Source organism: Oxyura jamaicensis, chromosome 28 (assembly GCF_011077185.1).
Source record: "Oxyura jamaicensis isolate SHBP4307 breed ruddy duck chromosome 28, BPBGC_Ojam_1.0, whole genome shotgun sequence".
Taxonomy (NCBI): domain Eukaryota; kingdom Metazoa; phylum Chordata; class Aves; order Anseriformes; family Anatidae; genus Oxyura; species Oxyura jamaicensis.
Window position 1 is genome coordinate 3,207,536 of NC_048920.1, and position 20,417 is coordinate 3,227,952.

Consider the following 20,417-nt stretch of genomic DNA (forward strand, 5'->3'; position numbering starts at 1 on the left):
GGGCCTGGGCCTGGGCCTGGGCCTGGGCCTGGGCCTGGCGTGCTGCGGGCTGAGGCGCCTCCAGGCCCGGGCCCATGCCCTGGCCTTGTTCCTGGCCTTCGTTATTTCCGTTCGTGTCCCAAGGAACCCGGCCGGGGCCTGCCGGCCGCACGGGTTCCGACTTGTTGCCCTGAGCCGAGCAGGCCGTCAGGGAGCCTTTGAGGCCTCAGGTCCTGACGCGGAAGGAGTCGGGAACTCGGTCTGCAGCGTCGAGATTGTTGTTTATTAGGCTTAGGCCCAGCAGAAACATTTCCTCAATAAATGTAAACGTTCCCATAAGGGTGTAAGCTGGGATGGGTTTTGCAGCTCTAAATTGCTTTTTCAAACTGTTCTGTCAGTGGCTGGTAAGTTGTAGTAGGCTGTCGTCGTTCACATTGCTGCGATATCTGGAGCAAAGCGTGCTTCTGTTTGATCCTTGGTGACTTAGCAGTGAAGTTAGTTAGGAAGACATCTGAGTTTGGGGCCTTGAGACCGAGAGATGACTTGGAAGTGACGCCAGAGCCCAAGTAAGGATCATATGCTGGATATAAGTACGACATTGCAGAAATATTAAGAGTGATAATTTCCAAGGATTAGGGTTATCAGTCTGTAAATAGGAAGTTGGTGACTAGAAAAAGTTTGAACTGCATGTTGCTTTCACATGTGAAGGCTAACCTAATTTTGAGAACTTTCATAGTTAGCAGAGCTTCTGTTTTTTTCTTCAAATTCTAAGTATAGACTGCATTTTTCCAGTTATTTTTTGTCCCCAGGCCTAAAATCTTACATAGATGAGAATCAGCATTTTTAACTCCGTGTTCTGGGAGTAATCTGTTAGACTTTTGGTCAGATTTGTTTACCTGGTGTTCCTGAGCTGTGCTACGTCGTCGGGCATCAGGCAGGTTCCCAGCTGCTTAAGGCTGTTACACCGTGCTGCAAATCTGCAGTCCGACTAAGAGCTGAGAGATAAGAAAAACCTGCAGCCAGAATTATGTTAGTCGAGGCTAGCGAAGGCTCTTCAGATCATCTCCCTTCCTCGTGTTGGGTGTTTGGTATTTCGAGGATATTCCCATCTTGCCTTGGATTCTGGTTACAGCTCAAAGCTCGCCGCAGTTTGTAGCAGTGCCTAGGTAGTGCGGTTACAGGAATTGCTCTTAGATGAGGCTTTCTGTAGCCTTGAATTATTTCAGTTTGGAACCCAAGGAAAATCAAGGCAGATAAAAAACCTTACGAAAGTAATTACTTGAATGTGTTGTTTTCTGTACGCTTTGCCACAGGAGTGTTATTTTTCTGTATTTCTTGCATTGGCCTTGTTGCAAATGGGTCACAGTTACTCACAGTTGTTCCTTGCTGGGATGGGAACTCACTCCCATTTTTGAATTCTCTAAGCTTATTTCACTCCCGTTTACTGTGGGAATTCTGTCTCCCATTTTTTAACTTAGCCTGCAGGCATGGTGTATTTATGGAGAGGATGTGGGGAACTCGCTTCTTCCTGCTGTCCAGAACTCCCTTTAAATGCTCAGTTGTTCTCGTACTTGGCAACCACAGCGATTTCTGTGGCCACATGCCTGCTAGTTCTCCTCTTTTTAGTGTGTTGGAGGATGCCCACGGACGGAGTCGTTGTCTGACATCCTACGAAAGAGAAACATTGCAGCCAAAGTAGTTTCCTTGATATTTCTTTAGACCTAGCTGGATTTTGTTACACCGAATGTGGTAAGGAATAATTTCTAGACTAATGTTTGTCTTTAATAGCAGGTACGGTGGCTTGCCTGAATTCTTTACAGGTATACGAAAGCTTGACGTGTGATAATCTGCTCTGGGAGCTTTAAATGTAGAGTTGCAAAGATCTCTGCCTCGTACCCCGTGACTATGAAGCAAGTTACACAGCACTTCTAGCTATGGATAGCTTCAAAGGTTCCGATTTGAGGAATAGCCATAGAAAACCGGTCTCTAGGTGTAGTTTTTAACACCAGTGCTGAACTTTGTGTTATTTCTTCAGCAAAACAGAAGCTCGAGTGTTAAAAGGATTGTCCTGTCTTACATCTGGTTTTAGATTCTTAATTACTTTATTACTCAAGATTTTTTTTTGAAAGCACAAAAGAGAGCCTAGAATTCCCCTTTTTGATTAAATACAGTAAATAACTAAAGAATGTTTTATCATTTTAGACCTTTCTTCCAACATACTAGTTATGTGCAGAACCTGGATCTTCTTTAAGTGGTGCACGATGGCCATAACTAAGGTTAAACACTGTTAGCAGTTATCGCTGTATCTGCAAAGTACAATATTTGTTTGCTTCTAACGTGTATTTGTGGCTGGAAAAGTGGGGGTTGCCTCGTAGTAAAAATGAGGAACCCACTCAAATATCACACTCCATAGGCATCTGCATACTTTTTTTTCCCTGCAGGCTGTTGTATCTGCTCAGTGATTTGAATTTATTTTTATTTGTGTATTTATATACAGTTTATTTTTATTTATATACAGTTTGTATATTTATATACAGTTCATTTTACTTGACTATTGCTATTTAGTGGTCTTTTTCTTGTTAACTAATAGTGGTGTAGATTAGTTGAAAAATATTCTTCACTTTGCATTCTTTAATTATGATCTGCTAGAGCTTGTGTTCTGAAATAGTAAAAAACAAACAAACAAAAACTATTAAACTATTCAGTGTGTTTGTTGAAAGGCACAGAGACTTTCAATTTGTGTTGTCCAAAAATGGTATTAATTGGGGGGGGGAGATGGTTTAAAAAGAGTGCCACTGACACGAGGGCTTAGATACGGGATCACTTCACTGAAATTCTCGTAGTGCAAGAATACAAATGCGGTAGGTCAAAGCATTATTGGTCTTAAAGACGTTGAAGTGTAGTATGTTAAGGAGAAAATAGGGCGTGTGTCTGGTCTGGAGCATCACAAGGAGATGAAATTAGGCCTGCTTGGCTTTGAAGAGATTTAGCCTCTGAAATCAAAAGCTTTGGCTACGCGGTATAAATAAGGTGGGAGAGAACAGTGGGTCGTAGTGATAGAAGTTGTCTGCTGATAGGAACTCTTTGTTACAATGCCGTGTGTAGCACTAATACTAGGAGTACCAACTTCATATTACAGTTTTGCAAATAAATGAACAGATGAAAGTTTGTGAGCTTTGATTTGTTTTGGGAACGCAAGAAGCTATGTTCCAAGAGGTGATAGGACACTAAGCAACTGCCAGAGTATTTAATGTGTCCAATTATCTCTGTTTGCAGTGAAAGCGAACGACCAACTCAAAGTGAAAAAAGAAAAGAGAAGAGCGTCAAAAGAGGAGGAAATCGCTTTGAGCCGTATGCTAACCCTGCTAGAAGATACCGAGCTTTTATTACAAATATTCCTTTTGACGTCAAGTGGCAGTCTCTGAAAGACCTGGTCAAAGAGAAAGGTAATGTACAACCAGGGCTGACCAAGCGATGTCTGTCGTCTTACTCGTAGCTGACTTGGTAAGCTTAACAGTTGGAGTTCTGGGTGGCCTTAGTGACACGAGTTTTGCAGAAGGTCTCGAAGCCTTTTTTGGTGTTGCACAATACCGTTCTCTGGCAGCCTTCCAGACGGATAATTCCTTTGTAGGCATGTTGGCGTATTTTTAATAGTGCTTCATCAGAGATAAAAAAGAGCATTTGTCTTAGGGGTGGAAAACAAAAATAAACGAGGCTTTTACCAGATTTTGGTCTTGACATGAGCAAAACTTTTGGAAGTATTTTAATGCCCTTAGGGTTATAAGGGTAGTCATAATGTTGATCTGGTGGATGTATATGTAGCTGTTTTTCCAAACTTTGTAGTGATTTGTGCTTACATAAAGATCCATACTGCAATTGGATAGCAGTAAAAATGTATTTAAGGGTGACCTGCAAAGAAGAAAAATCAGGTTTGTGCTTTAGTACAAGCAACATGGGTAGGGCTTTGGAAACCAAGTTCATGATGTTTTCCTTGAACCCTGCTCGTATTTAACTTACACCTGTGAATGGGAACCCTCTGAGTTTGCTGACCTTGGCATCTTCATCTCTTCAAGAAGATGAAGAAATTGTCACCACTCTCAGGTGGTGACAAATCCAAATGTATCTTCTTAGATCACTTGGCATTATTTGTGTAAGCTGATGGCCAGCCTGCAAGTTTTCTAGTCACTTTGGAAGTGCAGTGGAGTGGCAAGAAAATACCTTGGCTTCTCCATCATTAAAATGTTTCAAAACTTGTTAGGCCTAAGTAGTACAAGCATTGCTCTTGTGGGTCACTTCTAAAATACATACCATCAGACATACCTGTCTTGCGTAACAGTGATCGATGTTCACTTGTGTTTGAACTCGGTAAGGAGTGGTGGTTAGTGACTTCACAAGCTGTGGCCTAATGAATCGGGGAAAGAAAAAAAAAAAGAAAATTTCCAAAACGGTTTTATGATGTCTGTCTGTGGAGGCAAAATGGAGCTGCTTAGTCTGCGTAGTGAACTTCAGGACTATAAGCCCTGGCAAACTTCCATAATTAGAGGCTGTGAAACGTTGATGCTTGAGATGCAACGATGGTTTCTTGTAATCTGAAGAACTGCAGTCTTGAGACTGCTTTAACAGGCCCTAATTATGCATGGTCCCCTGTCCTAAGCTGTGTTAGCACTTAGCTACACGAGATACATTGGTCAATAGGAGTATCTGTATGTGTAGATGTCTAATTTTAAGTACTGTGTTGAATTCCGTTCCAAGTGTCTTGTGGTTTCTCTCCAGTTCACGTGGATGGAAAAGTCCGATGTGAGATTGTTTCCTGCCTTGCTGTTCAGCTGCTCATTCCAGCAGATAATCCTAGGGGAACATTGAAACCTCTTCAGTCTGTCTGCAGGGCTTGTCTACGTATTGAGAAGCATTGTTCTTGGTTTTTGGGACTGCCTGTTAAAACATAACAGTTTAGATTTGCTGCGTAGCTGTGATTCATTCTAATTAGTCCCAGACTTCTACCAAATTGGTGCTCTTGTGCTGTGCTTGAACTTGCTGAATCGGTGCATTTTGATATAAGGCATAGTAGTTCCAAGAACCAGGAATGTGGCTGTGGAAAAACCTAAACGTGAGAATTCTTGGTTTGTAAGCGTAAGAATTACAGGCCAAACGTTCAAGGCTTTGAGAGCATGTGAAATGGATCTGTACGCAACGGGTAAACGTAGGTGATTTCATGACTATTGCATTGCTTGGCAGTCATAAAGATGTAAGCTGTTAGCAGCAATGGCATGGCAGGTTACCGAACGTAGGAGGAGTTCACCTCTGTCGGCTCTTTTGTGTCAGTAAGTATGGGTTAGGAGACATTAGCTTTGAGGTCTCATATTTCTGCAACTTGGTTTGTTCAGATGTGTACATCTGAAATCTGCTAAAGGTGACATCTCTCAAGAGTAATGCCTTGGTTTAGTCATTTCAGTGTATTTGTTGGTGAAACTCAATTACAGGTGTGCAGTATAACACAGTTATTAACAAAATTAAAAAATGTTCTTGTTTGAAACTCCCTTGTATTGGCTGACAAACACAAGGTTCTACTAAACTGAGGTGATCAGCATTGATAATTGGTAATTGGCTTCAGGAGAAGAATGAGGCAACAGTTAGTTCTTTGGCATGGAAGTGGAGTCTAACAGTAAACATAACGTGAATGAGTGCTAAATATTGGTCTTAATCTGTCCTCCCCAAAATGTCTCTGTTTTGGGGAGCAAAATGGTAATGCTTGTTGGCAGCTGGAATACATAATGTGATACTATGTAATTAAAAAGAGTTTGAGATAGTTATGGATTCTTTTAGGAAATAGAGAACTTTGTATCTTAAACCTTTTCCCTGACAAGAGTAGCAAGGTGGCGTACAACACAAGGAGAAATGTTACCTCTAGGATCTGCTTTGTTGCAAAGTTAGGAGCAGTTGCAGTCACGGTGGCTGTTGTCACATCACGTACAAAGATTTCAGGACACCCTAGGGACTACTTGTATTAGCATGGTTTTAACCTCCTACTTAAAGCCTCCACGTGGTATCTGACAGGCGTGCTTACCTCTTCATAGCAGAATCTGAATGTGTGAACAGATAAGAGGAAAAAAACAAAGCTGTTCCCAGCTTAAACTTGCTATGAAGAAAAGCAACCACCAAACTTCATGTGGTGCCTTCTGTCTTTCGCCATCTTGAGTAATTGTTAGAGTCTTTGTGACCCCTTAAAGATGTAACTCGTGCCCTCTTGTTACTGGACTTGAACACAGGCACTGTTGAGCACTTCTGTCAGTTTGGTTCTGACAGCTGTTGCTCTGGTACCTGAAAACAGCTCTTCCTGGAAGGCCACCTGGGTGTCGGTGCTAAAGAAGATTCTGTTGCAGCGTGCTTTCACGCTGAACTTTGTGGTAGGCAAAGAGAAAAGGATGACTTAGACGATGTAGAAGCACTAATTTATCTGCCTTTCCTCCTGCCTTTACTTTCAGTAGGTGTGCTAATGAATTCTAACCAGGACAGTACCTTGGTACTGAATGGTTCCTTTTCCTAGCAATAAAATTACTTCAAATTAGATCTTCTTCAGTCTTTCCACCTCTTCCCTACTTGCACATTTCCTGCTGTTCTCATTCTTCATCATTAGGTACCACAACCAGCTTTGTGCAAGACATTTAAAATTAAACCTAAAGCTGTAGCTTACTACTACTAACCCTTGCCTGTTTCTCTTTCTGTGAAATGAAACAGGATTTCACTGAATGTCAAAATATCTCAGATGAGGATCATGCTGTTCTCTCTGCATTTCACAGGTGGATGCTAGTGGCAATTTATTTCATGGATAAAGTCCAAAATCAAAACCTTACAGATAAGTAGTCAGCAGGTAGTTGGCTTGAACTGAGGTTAAAGGAAGTCTGTAATTACCTTTCTTCTGCTGGGAAATAAGGAGTGTTCCTTATCTACGGGAGGTGATCTGCTGGGTTCCTTTTCCTTGTATTAGGGTACTCACGTGACTTTTTACAGACAGCAGAAAAGTGGTTTTTACTCTTCACTATAGCTTTGAACTGCAAAGAGCAGACTGAAGTGCAACTAGGCTAAATTATCTGTAGGAGAATTCCTACAGAGTTATCTTAATGTGAACTAATGACTGAAACTTGGGGCCAAGTTTTTCATTGTGGGAAGAGGTAGGTTGGCTGTGATGTCCTGCTACCCTCAACAAGGGGATATGCTGCTCCTTTCGTATTTTAGCTGTACTTCTTCAGCTAACAATGGTACAACTGAGATGCTGATGTTTCAGCTTGATTCACTTTATTGAAGCAGAAAACTTTCTGCAGTGAAAAGTCAACTGCAGCAAGTTAACTAGCTATTGGGCATTTGAATCATTTGTAGTTTTAAGATCTTTTGTTGTTGAATAGAACTGACTGCTTTCAGATGTCAAACCTTGACAGTATTCTTCAGGTGGATGTGAGATCTCCATCCTTTTTCATGTATTTACATGTATGGTGACTGCAGATAGCAAGGTTTGGTAATACAAATCTGTAGTGAGACTTTACAGCAGGACATCTAGAGTGTTCTTAAAAAAAAATAAAAAGCCCAGATAGCCAAGAGCTTCAGTGACCACAAGTTTTTAACTTCTATTTTATTTCTTTTGCATAATTTTTGCCATTTAGGACCATGTGGTCATTAACTTGTGTACCTAATTGCCAGAGTTAGGTTGTGAGCACTAATGTTTAAGTCTGATGTTTGAGTAAGGAGCTTCACTGAAACGTCTTGAAGCCATCAGTGGAGGTCAGTAACTTATAATAGGACTTTCAAATGAAAATGTTGCGTGTGTTTTCTTAAATAACCCTTACATTTCTGCTGCTGCTGTTAAATTTATTGGAAATTTTGCCATCTTGGAAAAACTACGTACCTTTTACTAAGAGCAGAAATTGTACTTGGTGTTCCTGAGCTGACTGCCACCTTGCAGCAGCTTCGTGCAAGATGTGGTGCAACCAGCATCCTAGTAAGATAGACTGAGGAGTTTTCAGTATCACTTGAATGCTAACAAAATCTTAAGCAAGTATCTTAAACTTTAATTGGACTATCTACACTGAAAGCTTTAATACTAATAGACTTTGAAACGCGGTGGTGGGATCTGAGTGTATCTTCTGTGTTTCTTTCATTGTTCTAACCATCTTTTCCAGGTGGTCCTTCAGTGGGTTCAGTGAGCTTTGCACGTCATCTTTTCTTCCAGGGCTCTTTAAGAACCAAAACTACCCATGCTTTTTTTTTCTGGTCTCTTTCATGCAAGAGTGGGACTACAGAAGAAATACCGTGCTTCCTCTTTTTTCTCCTCTTCGGGAAGATTGTTTTTTCTTCTCCCTTTTTGCACAGATAGTGTAAAAAGCTGTAGTTACAGTCTGTTTTCTTCCCTGCCCACCCTGGAGCTCTTCAGTGGTTACCTGTCAGGAGATCTAAGCGCTGTACACGAAGGAGTAACTGGCCAATTCCAAACTGTCTTTTGCTGAAGGCATTAGACTTCTGATGGCATGGTCTTCCTTCATGAATCATCCACTTTGCAGTTATTTATAAAAATGATGGAAATCCAGGTAGTCTTGGTGATGCCTTGAGTGGCTACTTTCTCCTTAGTTTTGACCCTGTGAGACAAAGAAACTACCATTTCATGGCGCGTTTACCACTTCACTTTCTGTGCTCCTTCTGTTCCTGAGGCTTTTGTCTTTGGACCTTTCAGAGAGAATCACATTGCCCAACTTCATAATCTTCAAAGTTGTTGTCTACATCCGAGTTTGTTATCCTAGGTACTTCACCTATCCTAGGTGAATCCATTTGAGCCATACCTCGAGTTACCATGTACTTACATGAGCTTCCTGAACAATACAGGAGACAATCTGAATGCTGACAGACTAACCTTGCTTGAACACGTGAATTTTCCATGCAGATAAACTTCTGCATGGAAATCTGAGGAAATGGGACTGGTGTGAAATAGCACTTAGTCTTACGTAACCATAGGCATTCTTTTAGTTTGTATTTCTAGTTACTGTATGGATTTCTGCTTCAGTCTTTTGTTTTAGGAAACCAAAGGTTTCTGAGCTTTCTCAAATGTGAGGTTTAAAGAAGTCTGCTCTACCTTCAGTCTTAAAGACAGCAATGGGGAACATATTCCTTAATCGCATTTGCATTAGCTTAGAGCTATTGGCTTGAAGACTCTGCAAATTTTATCTGCCCTTGGAGGCTGATCTGGTAACCACAGAATCAGAGAATGGTTGCAAGGGACCTTGAACATCATCTAGTTCCAACCCCCACTAAATCAGGTTGCCCAAACCCCATCCACCCTGGCCTTTAACGCTTCCCAGCTTTCCTGCAGCCCCCTGTAGGTACTGGGCTACTATAAGGTCTCTCCAGAGCCTTCTCCAGGCTGAACAACCCCAACTCCCTCAGCCCCTCTTTGAAGGAGATGTGCTCCAGCCCCTTGATCATCTTGGTGGCCCTCCTCTGGAATCATTCTAATATGTCCATGTCCTTGTGCTCCAGGTGGGCTCTCATGAGAACAGAGGGAGAGAATTGCCTCTCTTGACCTTGTCATGATTCTCAGTTGGCTTTCTGGGCTGCAGGAGCACACTGCTGGCTCATGGTTAGCTTTCTGTTAATTAGCAGCCCCAAATGCTTCTCGATAAGGCTGCTCTCAATCCACTTGTTGCCCAGCCTGTTCATTTTTGGGATTGCCCTGACCCAGCTGCAGCACCTTGCAGTTGGCCTCGTTGGACTTTGTGAGGTTTGTACAGGTCGACCTCTCAAGCCTGTCGAGGTCCATCTGGAGGGGAAAATACTTAGTCTGTGTTTTTCTTATTTTTTGATATTTCAGTAGTCTTCTCTTGTGCTTGAATGAAATTTCTTCACTTGTGGGTATGCGGTGTCTTTCCTGATGCAAGCCAACTATTTGCTAGCAGAAGGAAAATCTTGCATGTTTTTCAGGTGAAAAGTGCATTTTTATTGTAGCTGTTCTTTAATCTGGACTTGTCTTAGATACTGATCTTCTACGCTACTCGTGTCTTCCTCCCCCCAATGTATTTTGGTGTGCTTTTTGGCTATAAAGTAAATTCAGATGCCATTTCAAAGGAGAACATCTCTTTCAAGATGTTCTTGTGTGCATTTTAAGAGATGTAGCTGGCTTTGATTCGTGGCTGGGAGGGGAGAGCCCTCAGTCCAGAGCCCAAATAATGTTATTAGGAGAAAGGAGTTACGGATTTATAACCTGTAATCTCTGGGGTCTCTGAAATGGAGTGGTTTTTGTATGCAGGGAATCTGAGAATTTGTTGTTCTCGATAAAAGTTCGGCTGGACTTTGGCTGCTGCTGTTGAGGTGGATGGCTACAGAATGACCTGGTAATGCCGAATATTTGGACTGGCCACATGGGCCCCATGTACCACCAAGGATGATGCTAGGATGCCTGTTTACAGTGCAACCCCTTCCGCTGCAATCCCATGGGTACATGATCTCATAGTGCTCAGGTTGTAGGTGGGAATTGAACACTCTCATCTCTCCTGGCCCTTTCAAAGGGATTTGTTAGCCTCTCCTAGTCTCAAACACTTTGTATCCTCATGGAAACATGAATGGATCTCACTAATTCTGGCAAGCTAACTACTCTCGGGCTGGAATGCTGATATTGCTTAATTATTTTCAAAGTCAGAAATGGAGAGGGGGGGGAAAATGTAATTTTGTTAAGCATTCCTTCCAGCTTCTAGAAAAAAATCCGGGATGTTCTCTTTGGGTAATGACACTAGGTGTCTGATAAATGACCGATCCTGTGGGAGGTGAGGCTGAGCACTCCTCTCTGGCCCTTGCAAAAAGGTAGACCATCGAAAGTGAGCTTCTAGTTCCTTGCTCAGATTATGCTGTCAGTATTTGGTTGGTTGTTTTTTCCCATGAAGACTGCTTTCTTTTCATCTTTCAGATAGTGTAACTGAGAGTCCTCTCTTAAATTTGAAAACCAGAACTTATAGAACCAGAAAAAAAGTGTTAAAATAATGTTTTCCTCAGTTATTCTGAAGAAATTCTGTATGCCAGTCACTTCAAAGGCAGCAGCCATCTTGGTAGTCGTATTCCGGAGGTACGTGATACAGTTACGTGGTCAGTTAAGGGGAAAAAAAGCAATCCTAGTCTTGTGAGGAAAGGTGCAAATAGAGTTTCCTAGTGCACTTTGCCTTTTGCTGTAGACTCTTGTCTTGAGGGCAAATATGACAGACAGTTAAACACGAACCTAAAAAATATGGAACCTAAAAATGGGCTTAAATTTTGCTGTGACGTAAAGGCTGAACTGCTGAAATAAAAAGTAGGCAGTGAGTGATCTCTTGGTCTGTTGGGTCAGTCTGATCCCCTTTTGGGATGTGTACCAGAGGAAAAATCCTGAGAAAAGCAAGCAACCGTTTGAGTTCTGGACTGTGGAGACAAGATGGTGTGCTATGTGAAGTGAAGGAAACTTGTTCTTGCAGACTTCCCCCTGGATTTGGATTGCCTCAAGTAATGAGTGAGCACTAAAGATTGAGGGAATTGGTATTGTGGAAATAGCTGGCTTTTGAAGTGGAGGAAAATCAAGAACATGTTCAAGTCTTAAAATGTTACTGCATACCTGTAATTGTCCAGTTTTGTGGTTTAGAGAACATGGAGTGTTTCTGGGCTTTCTTATAAGGCAGAGGCTCCATACACGGTTGTTGATTGTTCTAAATTCCCATTGTTTTCTTGGCTTTTCTCCCTTGGTATATGTGTCGTCTGGAATCTGATTTGTAGTTGGTGAGGTAACATACGTGGAGCTCTTAATGGACGCTGAAGGAAAGTCAAGGGTAAGTGTTTGAGAGAATTTCTTCTGTGGATTTTCTACATGACAAATGTAACTGTATGGTGGCGTGGAGAGAAAGGAAGTCAGGAAGGTAGAGAGTGTGTATGCTTAGTGGCTATAACAGGGTTGCTTAAAAGCTTCTTTGGGGCTGGGGAGGCGGGGGGCTGGGGACTTGTAAGAGCAGCGTTAGGGTGGTCTTCCACTGTGTTCAGGTGGCGTTGGCTGTTTGAAGTACCCATGGACACTAGCAGTACGTATAGTGGTACGGAAGGTTAACTTGTGTTTTGGAAAACGTTACTGTAGTGGTTTGCTGAATTTGTAAGGCCAGTGTGCAAAAGCAGGTTCTGGAAACTATACTTCCTGTGCCCGTAAACAGAAGTTAATTTCCAAGTTAAACGTATATTGCCTTTATAGGTACTTAAGTCAATTAGTCCAGTGAAAGTATCTTGCAGGAGAAAAAAAAAACACAGTAGGAGCTCACTTAACTGTACTGAAGGATACGGATTTAGGGTGAGGGAATATGGCAAGGATTTGTCTGTATGACAGAGAAGAACAGTTGATATGGAGTGTGTGGTGTTTTTCTTGGAGATCCTGGACTTAGTTCTGCTTGTTACAACTTCAGAAACTACAGTTTAATCCTGTTATTGCATAAGAAATTATATCTTATGGAATTCAAGTAATGAAGGCTTTATTGGGTAAGATTACATTTATTTTTGCCCTTAGGGTTAACTAATGTGATTTGACTTTTTATTATTTTTTTTATTTTGTAAAGTGTTTTGTGCTTTTACTTACTTTATTTTTTTCTTCCCTCCTCTGCTTGTTACTCGCCTCTGAAATCCAATCATCAGGGATGCGCGTAAGTTCACTTCTGAATTTATAGCAAGAAATAAGGAAACTCTTAAGATACGCACAGTGTTCTTAGATGTCTTGTGTCTTCACAGTGTTGTTGAATTCAAGATGGAAGAAAGCATGAAAAAGGCTGCAGAGGTTTTGAACAAGCATAGTCTTGGTGGAAGACCATTGAAAGTGAAAGAAGTAAGACCCGCATCTGTTCTTTTATTATCTTGGATTTTAAGGTGAAGGGGATATCTCTTAGTCAGGCTTTATGGCTGACTCATTTGCAGATAAGAATATTTGACAAAGTAGAACTCTTCAAATAGAATTTAAAAAGACACACAGCTTGCTTTATTACCAGCACCTATTGCCAAACTTGTGTTTGAACTCAGTTGTCAAGACTAAACTTGACTGAAAGAACAGGTGCTACTGATGGCAATGCAGAACATGGATAAAGCAAGTGTTTGGCTCTAACTGCAGGTGTTCTTCTTTATGATTTGAAAAAGAAACCTGCATAAGTATTTTGTTCTTGACTGACTCTTTTCCCGTTTAATTCTGCACCATAATGAATGTATTTTACAAACAGTTCCATAGAATAAGATGGTTTCTGAAATACTTTGAAGATTTATTTCCGTTCTAACGGCTTTTCTATTTTCAATCACTGTAACACGCTCAACTGTACTGTGAGTTACTCCTTATCTATTGACAAGTTTAAAGCTTTATTCCAGTACTTTAGAAACGGTAGCTGCATCAAAGGTTCAATAAAAAAATCAAGAGAGACTTCCTTCAGTGTTAGTGGTGACGCTTGGCCTTGTTGTATGCAAGCTATATTTTTGGCTAAGCAAGCTTCGTGTTCTGCTGTGCCTGCACCACCTCCCAGTGGTTGGGGAAAAGATACCTGCACGGGTATAAGGTGGGAAATGCATGCACAAGGTCCACTCCTAGCAACCTGCATTCTGAGGAGCACTTGAGAAGAAAGGAGAGAACAAGTGGCAGCACTTTTCGGAACTGGCAGATTTAAAAAGTAATAAATTCTGGGGGCAGTAATCAGCTTCTCACTGCAAGCTATCTCCTGGCACTGCTGACCTCCTGTACCCTTTAAAGGAAGTGAGAGGTGAAATGGAAGGAGAGAAAAACAGTTCTGTCTGGAAGTTATCAGGCACTGACTTTTGTAAGGGGCTTCTGGAAGAAAGTGGGCCATGTGTGGATCTGTTTTGCTGCTAATGGTATACCGTTAGAACTGGAAGTCGGGTTGTGCCTTTGGTATCAGTCCTTGAAAAGAAGTGGTTGTGATTTGGCCAAGTCTCTGCAAAACAATTGCTGTACATGAGTATTTTTGCTTGTATGGTATAGATAGAACAGAAATTTATAGCTGAAATCAGCAAAGAAGCACGTTATTACCTTTAAGGGGTTCGGCACCATTTATCCCCTGTGCTGCAGTCTGACTCTGCGGGAGGAGTTAAGCTCCCGTAGATGAACATTAGAAGTAGTTTTGCTAACTGCCTCGTACGTACCTCCTCTCCATGTACCTCCTCTCCATGTTGGCTGTCTCACTGCTGAGAAACATGGAAGCCTTTGTGTGACTGACCAAAAAAAATAATAGCTGTCACATGATTAATCCAGCTACCGTTTCTCCTGTTGCAGGAACGTGCTATTTTTTTGCCTTAAAATTCAGACGAAGACTAAAATTCATTTAAATATCTTTTATTTTTAACACTTCTGTGTTTCTGACTAATTAATTCAATTTTGATGCTTCACTTTCTTCAGCAGTCTTCTGATACTCTTGCATTTTGCTCGCTGAATGCAATGCGACACTTAAGTAACATAAGCTTACTATGTATTATGATGTATTTCCTTCACTTTCAGTGTGAAGTGAAGCCATGATAACTTTATTTTCTTGCTAGAAGTCTTCATCCTATACTTCATATCTTCTAGCATACCCTAAAATCATGGGGTTTGGTACTAATATGGTGATACATTCCAAGTTTTTTTCAATTTGGAAACCTAGTGTGAGGGGGGAAAAAGAGCTGCCCAAACCACTCTTGTGAACTTCTACACCCTATATCTTGTCTTGTAAGGAAGTCTAACCGCAAGGTAAATGATTTGTTGTAATGTTTTGAGGATGCCAAAGGTTAATCAGTGTTTGTCTTCCAAGGCCTCCCCAGTACCTTTCTGTCTTTAGAACAGATGCGGCCCTGGGGTTTATTGTTGGTATTAAATAATAGATACGCACCTGCAGAATCAGGGGGAAATGCATGAATGGGAGTAACTTGCTAACTTGAAGTGTGCTGATGTATTGATTTGAAAACTGAAAAAATATTTTTTTAAAAAAAGGTGGTTGGAGGTCTATAGGGACCTTGTATAAATGGGTATCCCCTTTGACTTTTGGCCTCGTCACTAAATCCTCATACATTTGTTGGAATACGGATCAACTTAATATGTTGTTTGTGTTTTTTTTTTTTTTTAGGATCCTGATGGCGAGCATGCCAGGAGAGCAATGCAGAAAGTCATGGCAGCTGGTGGAATGGGTATTGGTCCGGGCCCAGGTGGCCCTGGAATGCTCAATATCCCACCTAGTATACTCAACAATCCCAACATACCCAATGAGATCATCCATGCCTTACAGGCAGGGAGACTTGGAAGCACTGTCTTTGTCGCAAATGTAAGCGTTGTGTGGTCTCTGAACAGGGTCTAAACTGAGTAAAATCTAATGAGTTAGAGGAAAAGCTGTAGACTTGTAGCTCTATTCCAGCAAAATGAAGTATTCTGTGACTAGTCTTGTTCTCTGCAGCTGGAACACCTGCTGAGTGGGAAGTAAGTTTTCACTCTCATGTATGACCAAAAAATGAGAACTTGCCCTTGGAAGGTATGCCCTGTTGTGGAGATAGCATAAAAACAAACATTTCAGTATGCACGTACAGCGAGAACAGGATTAATTTTCAAATCCTAAAACTGATCTTGATGTGGAGGAAATGTCTTGTTTGAAGGAGGGGCAGTGGGAACAGATTTAAGCAAGCTCAGTGGTGAGACACCAAGCTAGTTAAGAATCTAGAGAATATGAAATCATGGAAGGTCTGAGGGGTTTGTTCAGCTCTGAAGGAAGAAGGTGAAAAGTATAACTGAATAGAGACAGATGAAATAAGGGAGTGACTGCCAAAAGACTGTATGCACTTAAGTGTTCAGAGCTGAGCTGGACATAGCCCTGAACAACCTGAACTAATTATACTTGTTCTCGGCAATAAGTTAGAGTAATGACCTTCAGAAGTTCCGTTCCATCCTAAATTATGCTGATTTTATTTGCTAGTGACGTTGTACGATTAAGTTGTATCCTATATATTACGGTGCTTGATAATTTGCATTTTTGAACAAAGCTAAGAACAATGCATTTAGCGTTCTCTAGCATTCTGTTATTTAAATTTTATCCCATCTCTGTGAAGATGACTACTTCTCAGGATTGCAGATACCAGGAAAGGAAACTGCTGAACACTGAAGATACTCTTTGGATGGAAAGCTTTCTCATACTTCTAATATTACTTATCTTCCAGCTGGATTACAAGGTTGGGTGGAAGAAACTGAAAGAAGTATTCAGCATGGCTGGTGTTGTGGTTCGGGCAGACATCTTAGAAGATAAAGATGGCAAGAGTCGTGGGATCGGCACTGTCACTTTTGAACAAGCTATAGAGGCTGTTCAGGCTATATGTATCCTTGAAGAATATTACTGGGAAATAGTAGACAGGTTTGGCACTCCATCCTGCACCAACTTCCATGAGTTCACAAATAACTGTTAAGAAAAGCAGGATGAAAAAGAAAGTTGTAGTATTAAAGCTGAGAATATTGCCTTATGGTGCGAAGTGAAGCCACTGCAGTGTATGGAAAATGTAGGGAAACCGAAAAGGAGAAAAAAAATCTTCAAATAATTATTTTTGTTTGCTCAGGATCATTACCAAATAGATATGAGTTTCTAGGTCAAATAGTATCTTTTTTTAATTCAATACTAGCTCTGACAGAAAAAAAATGCGATTTCTAAGAAAAGATTTGTCTCAAATCCTGTAATGGAGGTAAAGGAGGAGTGAGACAGATCCACCTGCAGTGTAAACAGGCTTGCCCTGGTGTGTTTCCCTGTCAGCCATGTTACACTTCAGGCTGTGCTTTGCTACCTAACAGTCTACCCACACAAACACAGAATTGCAGTGTGGATACTGTTACGTGTTTGATCTCTCAACTTGGGTCTGTGGTGTGGAAGGGAGGGAATATTTAAACACCTAGGCTGGTTTTGAGACATTTTAAGTAGTGTCTTAATGTCTTTAATGTGACTCAGAAGGCTATTTCTGTAACTCGTTTTAATTTTGAAAACAAAAACCATTCTTTGAATATTCAGTAATCAGGTTTGGAAGCTTTTTGGTTTTGAAGAAAGCAAAAGGGTATCTGATAGCCTCTGATAACCTGATAACTGTATAAGTATTATGGCTTTCTGATAAGGGTTTTCATATTCCGCATCAGATAGTATTTGAAGTTTTAAGACTTGTGTTTCCAGTGCTTGAAAGATGATCCTTAATGAAACAAAAGCAATGTTTAATGGGCAGCTGCTGTTTGACAGACCAATGCATGTAAAAATGGTAAGTACATTCAGATTCTTACTGCTTTTTGAACTGATAATGTGCTCCTGACTTTTTTTTTTGGATGATGTGTGGCTTCAAGGTTGGTGCGACGTTCCCAGCGCAAACAAAGGTAAATAGCATATCATGACAGAGAAGAACAGCCCTGTACTTCACATCTCATTTTTAACTCATGGGTTGAAATACTGGGGGAAACGAGAATTCTGTTTAAAGGACTTGGCCTACCTAATACCTAGTGATGTCAACACACACAGTTGTTGAAGGTTATTTCTAATTATTTTTCTAAAAGACAATCATAAATATAGTAAAAAATGCTTTAGCTTTCTGTAATTAATTATTTTTAATAGGCAGGAAATCATTCTAGCAAGAAAGCAGGCCAGAGTCATGTACAAACTTAATGTATCAAATTATTTTTAGGATGAACGAGCCTTTCCTAAAGGAGATTTCTTTCCTCCAGAGCGACCACAACAACTTCCTCGTAAGTCTCAGCTGTATGACTGAACATGTTATGTTTTTAACTTGTCTTCGCAGTAACTTGAATATTTGCAAAAATGAGACTTGATTTGAAAGCATTCTGCTCTCAGGCTTGCATTTAGAGAGATTTCCTGGATTACATCTATTACTGAGTTTGTCTGCTGGCACACAAAGCTCAGTTAATAGTCCGTAGGAAATTTATGCTCAGGAGGTACTGCCTCTGTAGCCTGCCATATGTGGGAGGAACAGATGAATAAATAGAACACAAAACTAACTATGAGCTGTTGTTAAGATGTTTAGGCAACTTCTGCTACTCCCCATCTGCTCAAATACAGCCCTAGTAAAATTCTGGTTCAGTCAGCTGAAAACTGGGATTAAAATGGCCTTCATATCTAAGAGGGAAATAATAGATAAAATCACAGATAAGTTTGTCTTGTTTCTATGTGGATACTTCCTGCAGCTCATAGCTCAAAGTTTGTCTTAAAAACAGTATCCCGTTCATGTTCTCAAAGCTTCCAAGTCTATTGATTGTAAGTTAAAGGTCTCGATGCCTAGTAGGACTACCGTTCGTAACAGGATTTAATGGAAATCTCATCAGTTTATGAAGAAAAGTGTGCACCCTTCTACGTACTGGTAGAAGGTGTCTGGGTGTCTTAATGGTTTTCCTTCAGTTTAAAGGGCTGAGTTGAGGACTGGAGAATTTTCGAGGTCTTCAGGTTTCTTAGGGGAATAAATACACAAATACTAGAAGGGAGGGTGCATGGAGGACAGAGCCAAGCTCCTTTCAGTGTTGCCCGGTGCAAGGACAAGAGGCAGTGAACATAAACGGAAATAGAAGGCTCCACGTAAACATAAGGAAAAGGTTTTTTTCTTTTACTGTGTGGGTCACTGAGCACTGGAGCAACGGGTTGCCCAGAGAGGTTGTAGAGTCTCCATCCTTCGAGGTATTCAAAAGTTGTCTGTATGTGGTCCAGGGTAAGGGGCTCTAGGTTACCCTGCTTGATGTGGGGGATTTGTGCCAGATTACCTCCAGAGGTCCCTTGTTACCTTGACCATTCTGTGATAAGATGATGAAAGTGTTGAGCAGGAGTAGACTGAGTCAGAAAGGAGAACTAATGGTAAGGAAAAGCCCTACTGTCTTACTGCTGAAACTGTTCTAAAATGTATGTAATTCTGTTAATTCAGCCAGAATTGTTAAGAATGCTTTCTTAGTCATGGAAAGAAAACCTGTGTATGCTGCTAACTTGAATAATTCTCTATCAATCCATCCTTTAATTAGTCAATTTTCTGTGTATCTACCAGAACCTTGTTCAGCAGCCGTAGCATCCACAGGTTTTTTTTACGGCTGCCGCGACTTTCTGTAATGGAATACCTCGTCAAGAGCAAGTCACTGCTTTTTCATTTAATTATTACTGTATAAAATGGGACAACCAACGATGGAAATGTATTTCTTGGCCTTCGAGTGGGGGGGATGGGAGGGAGGAATGGTATGGGTATCTTGTGGTGTTGTAAAACATAATCCAGTGCTTCCTGAGATCCTTACGTTGAAATGTAAACAAGGAAGTCCTATTCTCGTAAGGAAAGAAGGCTATAAGCTGTTTGATTCAAGTGCAAGCAGAGAACTTTTTCTTCCTGATCCACTCTGAGGAAAATGTTTTTTTTTATTTGACCGGGGAATCCTTTATTCACTTGGGTACAGGAAGAATCAAAATTGTGGCTGAGAATGATACCTATTTTTCGTTTGCCTAGGAAAGAGGCTGGCTGTGTGCTCTGAATTCTATAGGTGGCTGTCATTAATAGGTGGAACCTTGCAGTTATTTAAATTCTTAGCTGCAAGGGAACCTTGGCAAACATGAAAATAAACCTTTTATCAATCAAAGGTAACATTGTGAAAAGGTTAGAAGTTCTTAATACTAAATTGCCCACTCTTTTCTCCTTAGACTGAGGAGTTGCACAAAACAAGCAGTGTTCTAGCCAGTTATTTTTCAGGAGTCAGCTTAAAACCAACCAAAAAAAAAAAAATCAGCTTTTCTCAGCAGTAAGATAAAACATAGATGATGAAGAAAATATTTGGGATTAATTTTCAGTCTACTTCATGACACATCTACTCTAGATTTACACTTTCATGCATTAAGTACATACCCCAAAGTGGGAACACAGCAAGCTTTTTGGAGAATAGAAGTCAATTACTTAAGAATAAAACTTGCTGTTTTGTCAAATTATGGAAACAAGGCTTTTTTGATATCTGAATATTTTCTTCAGATGGTCTTGGTGGTATTGGCATGGGATTAGGACCTGGAGGTCAACCTATTGATGCAAATCATTTAAACAAAGGCATGGGAATGGGCAACATGGGACCTGGAGGTAAGAAGATTACTCCTATGCTTTGTTTCATGAGAGCTTTAAGCTGTATAGAAGGGTAGATAGCTTTGTTTGCCTACACAAAAAGTTGAAGTGTATTAGGAGTGTTAAAGCCAAATGAGTCCTTCTTGAGCTAAATCATGAGCTTGATAACAGAAACTTGAACCTAACCGACTGCTCCATTTTTATTTTTTTACCATGGTAAGGGCACAGCTCTCATTTTCTGACTCTTGAGCATGAGCAGCAGACACTGCAAATATACATAAAACTTCTAAAACCATCTGTCACTCTTAACACTTGTTAGTGGGCTTGCAAATCTATGTCTAGGATAT

The 20,417-nt window shown here is 40.8% G+C and overlaps 1 protein-coding gene across 6 annotated transcripts in view; it reads left to right on the top strand.

Moving 5' to 3' along the window:
- Positions 1-20,417, top strand: part of HNRNPM (heterogeneous nuclear ribonucleoprotein M) — a 42,304-nt gene that overhangs the window by 17,354 nt on the left and 4,533 nt on the right. For 3 of the 6 annotated variants that reach the window (XM_035348353.1, XM_035348349.1, XM_035348351.1), the window contains 9 exons: positions 3,256-3,425; positions 11,752-11,804; positions 12,649-12,656; positions 12,742-12,835; positions 15,102-15,296; positions 16,180-16,333; positions 17,201-17,250; positions 17,668-17,728; positions 19,987-20,088. In XM_035348353.1, the coding sequence (XP_035204244.1) occupies positions 11,781-11,804; positions 12,649-12,656; positions 12,742-12,835; positions 15,102-15,296; positions 16,180-16,333; positions 17,201-17,250; positions 17,668-17,728; positions 19,987-20,088 (688 nt within the window). In that variant the 5' untranslated portion in view covers positions 3,256-3,425; positions 11,752-11,780. Of the gene's footprint in view, positions 1-3,255; positions 3,426-11,751; positions 11,805-12,648; positions 12,657-12,741; positions 12,836-15,101; positions 15,297-16,179; positions 16,334-17,200; positions 17,251-17,667; positions 17,729-19,986; positions 20,089-20,417 lie in introns of those variants that run through there. The other 3 variants (XM_035348350.1, XM_035348352.1, XM_035348348.1) reach the window with 2 other exon arrangements.